Raw genomic sequence first — 5,762 nt, 5'->3', positions numbered from 1 at the left:
TGTCCGATGTTTTCTTCTTCTCTACTTATGAAAATTCTTTTCGAATAAAGATAAATATATTTTTCTCGATGAAACTATACAAAACTTTCTCATAAGCAAATTGTTTATCAAATTCTTTAAAGATTTTATATTCTCTTACTTTCCGTGAAATAATGATTGTAGATTTGGGACCAATTTTTATCTGTTTGTGTTATTCGTATTAGTAGTAAATATAAAAATCATTGTATTGAAAAAAATTTTATTATCTTTTATTGTACATTGATGCTTACAGAAGTAAATCCGAGGTGTAAAATATCGCTATTTTGATGACAACTGTTGGTGACTTCAAGATAGCGCATCGTTACTATGCGCATATGTTACTATGCGCATAACGATTATGTTAGCACATCAGATACGTTTAACTGTCCGTGGCGGCGCGTTTTCCGGATCTGAACATTGGTCGCACTGAACATTGGCTGCGGACTTTTCTTCGTAGTGTGAATGCCATAAGCGCGATAAATTTCCCCTTCAGAAACGACAGAGAGAATTCCAAAAGTTCCCAATTCAAAAGATGGCGAGGAACGAAGGCAGCCGAGAGAACGAGAAAGAGAGAGAAAGATGGAGAGTAATGAATTATGCATGAAAGCTTCGATTCGCGGATTAAGCGAGCACAGCCCGTAGTTCTAGTGCCTATTCTTCGTTCTGGAAGGCAGAGGTAACCAACCATAGTCGTCCGTGGCGAATGTCGAAAGATTCGCTCCGTATAGAATGAAGTGGAATCGTCAAAGAGACGAAAATCCGTGGAAGAGATGACCAAAGCGATCCAGTTTCTTTTGAATAACTTCATCCTTGTTATCAATATCGCGACGCGACGTCTGGCTGGCTGTTCGCAAGCTCGCGGGAAATAATTATAATAATTTGTATACCACGCCAACATCTTTCTGTATGACGCATTTGATACGATTCACGCAAAAGAAATTGATAATAGTTGTCAAATGTTGAGTGAAATATTGTCAATTATAAATAATTGATTAATATAACCAAAAATAATTATATAATATTTGACTTTATTATTAGCAGGAAATAAATTTAAAAAATAACATTTTTTTAACTAAAAATATTATATTTTTGATTATATATTAATTAAATATTTAACTGGCATTATATCATTGAACATTTAGCAATTAATGTTTTTCAGAAACAATATGCTGTCACTTTCGTCACAAATAATTATATATAATTTTTGCGTCAAAAAAACTTAATATTTAGCAAATAAATTTGAAACTAGCTTTCTTTATGATAGCATAAGCTACAATTAGACCATTTACATTATTTCGCATGCGAGGGCATATTAATTGTTTTAATTACACTACTTTTAATAATCTATCTGCATGCATTTATAATTATCGCGTTTATGTATATTTACATATTCCTCCGAAAGTACCCGGGAAGCTCGCCGAATTCTCGGTACCTTTAGAGTTTCATGGAAATCGCGGCGCAAGGGCTCGCAGGTCGAGATTGCATTCTGGCACGTATGGTAGTTTCCAAGATGGGTATTTGATAGGATGCGGCCACGTAGGATACGTAAACGCGGCGTATACTCGGTAGATTAGGATGATATAATTACGACATTAACATAAGTCACCGGGCAGGCACAGCCGCGGAATAGTAATCGTGTCGAACACGTGTGCGCCGTCTCTCGTCATCGTTTGTTTCGTTTTACTGCACTTTCGTTCCTGGCCGGCCTGGCCGGCAGTTCCTCAGGTTCACGAGCGCTCAGTCAGGGTTAAGCTTCGCCTAAATGCCGAGATATTTATCGCGAACTGTCGAGAAAATCTCAGGAGAGTACCGCCATTACACAGTCGCGACGTCAAAATTCACTATGTCTTAATTTTTGTTCAGTATTAGTGTACGATTAATCTTTAAGTAGATGGGATGGCCGTAGCACCCCAGGCATGACTTTCTTTAATATATTATATATTTTTTTTTAAGTTGGCTTAGATTTATATCTAGAATTTATTATTTTTATATCTCTTATAAATAATATAAATTTAACTAAAAAAATGCAATATGTGCTAGTAGACTATTTTTATCTACTTAAACGTTAACATGATGATCAATTCAAGAAATTAATCAACTTGAAGGAAGAGATATAATTGAGATACGTGCATACCTCAAAAAAATTTTTTGTTGAGCCTAATATATTTTTATCCCGTATTTCTATTTCCGAATATAATTCGAATCCGAAATTATTCCGTCGTGTGACAGACAGGTGAAATCACAATTCAAATTAATCTTCATCGCATTTATCAATTACTGACTCCCGTTTGAAGTTATAATTCAAGCGTCATCAATTGTGCAGTAATTCAGTGGCTCTGCGCGACCATTTTTATCGTCTTTCTTAATGTATTCTATAATAGATTTTTTTTAAGAAGATACTTTTATACGTGTATCAGAGTCATCGCGAAAGCATTTCCTCATCATTGATTTCCGATCATTTGCGAAATTCGATACGCGTACTTCCGTTCCTTTGAGCCCTCTTCGCGAATTTCTGGAAAGAAATCCACGAAGTAAAACGACGCTCAGAACCCTACCATCGATCGTGAATTTCGATCACGCAGGCGGGGTCGAGCCCCAGGCTGCATTACGAAAGCCGCTGCCGCAGCCGCGGCTCTTGGTCTCGCTGCGCAACGCCGCGCGCCGTCAAAAACCGATCGGTCGGTGACGCGGTGCCTTAAGATGCATCATAATTATATTGTGGATCCCCGCTCGTCTCTCGCCTCCATCCCTTTCTCTTTCTCTGTCTCGTCTCCCTCCTTCCTTTCTCTCGCGGATGGAATACGAAGCAGTCGGCTTTCCCTGTATCAGGTACGAACGTTTCTATTTATGGCTGCCGACTCCCGGGCCCGACGAGTTATGATATTGTTTCAGTCGGTTCTCAGAATCTACGCGATCGGTGACTCGGATAAACCGCGGAGAGGGAGAAAGAAAGAGAGAGGGAAAGAGAAAAAAAAAGAACGGAGATAAAGTCGCTGCGAGCGAGAGGTACGTCTTGCATCTCACCTCGGTACGCGCTAAACTGAGAGGAGATGTAAGTGAGAGAGAGACAGAGAGAGAGAAAGAGAAAGAGACATAATTTTATTTCTTCATCAAAACAACGCGCGATCCGCCTATCTTTTATGATCACTTGACCGCTTCATTAGTTTGCCGACTTTTCGAAGGTTTCACAAACAAAAGCAGCCTGCTTGCGCCGCTCTCAAGCTGCTAATCATTACTTGTTTAACGCCATCGACATTTATCGATAGTTTTAAATAATATTGCCGACGTGCAATATGTGAATCGATTACGTGAAACATTCGGCTCATAAGAACGTTCTATCAAAATTAGACCTTAAATAATTGATTCGTATGACTCAACCTTTGATAGTTATAGCTACCAATTGAATCAATCTGGTTTCTACTCTGGAGCTCTATTCAAAGAAGAAACCTTTAGTTGCGAGTTACATGCACTCCATCAGTAGTGAACGACCATTGATGCATTAAATAGATTTTCCCTATCAAGATTGCATTTCTCATATTCGATCGTGGGACTTTTCCTCCGACACATAGAGACTCACATAAGAGCAGAAGAACAGAGATAGAGAAAGAGAGAGAGAGAGAGAGAGGGTGGGAGGCAAGGAGGGAGGGAAAGTTGACCCTCTCGAGAGTTGGCCGAGGTTAGTTATGGAGCCGACGGGACCCTGCGCGCGGTTACAGAAGTATTTGAATGGCTGTCGGCCCTTGTAAGCCGTCAAAAAGTCAAAGGGAAACCACTAAAATCAGTTAGGGATCTCAACTATGCGCGAGAGCGAGAGCGAGTGTGCGTGGCGACGGCTCGCGCGAAGAAGAAAGGACGGTGGCTCCTTCCCTCCTCGCGAGGAGGAAGACAGAGTTCCCCGAGCACGAAAGAAGAACGGAGAGGAGGCAGGAGAGACACGAGCCCGGCCACGGCAAGATGGGGAGTTTATGGAAATTTTTCCTTCGGAGAGAGAAAGAGACCGTTATGCACGTCTCGCCTATTTCCGTGACCAAACGTTTATTGGCCGCGTTTTGTCCTCGAGACAATGGTCTTCCGTTCTTTATGGCCGCGCCGATATCTCAGTTGAAGAATTATAGCCGGAAAGCCGCGGTACACTTCGGAACGTAGATATTCGTCTTTAGGTAAAACTCGAGATCAAATGAGGAATTTTCAAAGCCGATAATATATCTGTGGAAAATTGTTAAGCCTAGGTATTCCATAAGACATATCAATTGGACTTTGTAGCTACATAGGGAGCTACAAATTTCAATTGATTGTTGAAGGAGAGGCTAGTTAGATTCTTCGGATAAGGTGCGAAAGTGTAACACGCGTGGAACGATTTTGGTACATAGACCCCGCGAGGCAATTGACTGCGAATATTCAGAGGAATCGTGCTGGACGTTCGAACAGAGAGGGTTGAAAAAAAAAGGAGAGAGAAATAGCTCCGCGTTTGTTGCGTCAGCGACAAATCTCGGTCTGGGAACTCGCAAATTGCCAAACGCACCGGCATCAGAATTCACGTCGACGACGACGACGACGACGACGACGACGGCAACGTTAACACGTACACGCGCAACGATGTGGCAACACGTCCCGTCGGTACACATCTGCGCGGCTCGCGATACGCGGCCCCGGCTAGGTACACACAGTACGTACCTACGAAGATGCGGATACATTTTTTACAAAACGTTTCTCATTCCGCGGCGCATTACCGGAGAAACGAGAAAGGGACGATGCGCGGAGGTAACTCGGACAAGGAGGACACACCACGGCAGGACGAAGGAGAGAGGACGAGAAAGAGAGAATTGTGGAAGGGGGGGGGAGGGGGAGGAAGAGGGAAAAAGCGGCGCGCGGAGGAGAGCGAAGGGACAAGGCGAGGCGGAGGACGAAGGGCGGAGGGAAAGGCGAGCCTGAACATTTCGTGAAACAAGGAAAAATGCGACTCCGCCGAGGCACGACCGCAACATTTTTGTCTTTACAAAATTATGTATTCCGCGGGCCTCCGCCATATCTCTCAAAGCATAACAAGTTCCCTCTGTGTCTCTCCCGTTCCTCCTCCTCCTCCTCCTCCTCCTCCTCTTCTCCCATCGCCGTCTCCTCCTCCGCAACTCCGCAGCTCTTCCACACCGTCTCTTCTTTCGCCGTTCTCTCCCCGGGTCTGCAACCGGGACACGTCTGTCCTTCTTCCATGCCGGGGCCATATATCCGCCTCTTTCGCGCGCCGTCTCCTTGTCTACCTCGCTCCAACGTCGCCGCATCCACGTCCGTCTCCGTTCTCGTCCTCGCGCGCGCGAGGGCAACATCTACACCTACACACGCCACCGGTCCACGTCTTTCCGCGGATTCACGTCCATCGTTTCCCTCCGACGAGCTCATCCAGATAGGAGCCAACTACCGAAATCGAGTATTCGCGACCCTACCGCGTCAGCCTACCGTGGGATAATCCCGCGGCAGAGAATGCGAATGCGAACCCCGCGTCGGAGGTGCTCTCGATATTTATTTCATGTATTACCATGCGCGAATCGTTCGGGATTAATTAACATTCCCGAGCTACGGGATGATCCGTTTATAGATTATGAATTTGAAGAGACCGAAGCATGTGTTCTCTGTGACTTTACGGCCCGATATGGGGATACAGTTATTGGAGATTATCGCGAAAGAATATGTATAGAGAGATCTTAACAGATGGCAGGTAACTTCCTTCTTCGATTCGAAATGTTATCCCG

General features: G+C 43.8%; 1 protein-coding gene across 1 annotated transcript; it reads right to left on the bottom strand.

The window, feature by feature from the left end:
• Positions 1-5,019: 5,019 nt before the first annotated feature.
• On the bottom strand, positions 5,020-5,412 carry LOC105828724. Its single transcript, XM_012667202.1, has one exon. It carries the CDS (start codon positions 5,410-5,412, stop codon positions 5,020-5,022), a length of 393 nt encoding a protein of 130 aa, XP_012522656.1.
• Between the last annotated feature and the right edge of the window lie 350 nt (positions 5,413-5,762).

This window comes from Monomorium pharaonis, chromosome 3 (genome assembly GCF_013373865.1).
Source record: "Monomorium pharaonis isolate MP-MQ-018 chromosome 3, ASM1337386v2, whole genome shotgun sequence".
Classification (NCBI taxonomy): domain Eukaryota; kingdom Metazoa; phylum Arthropoda; class Insecta; order Hymenoptera; family Formicidae; genus Monomorium; species Monomorium pharaonis.
The sequence above is the reverse complement of the archived record's forward strand: the minus strand, read 5'-3'. Positions and strand labels throughout refer to the sequence as shown.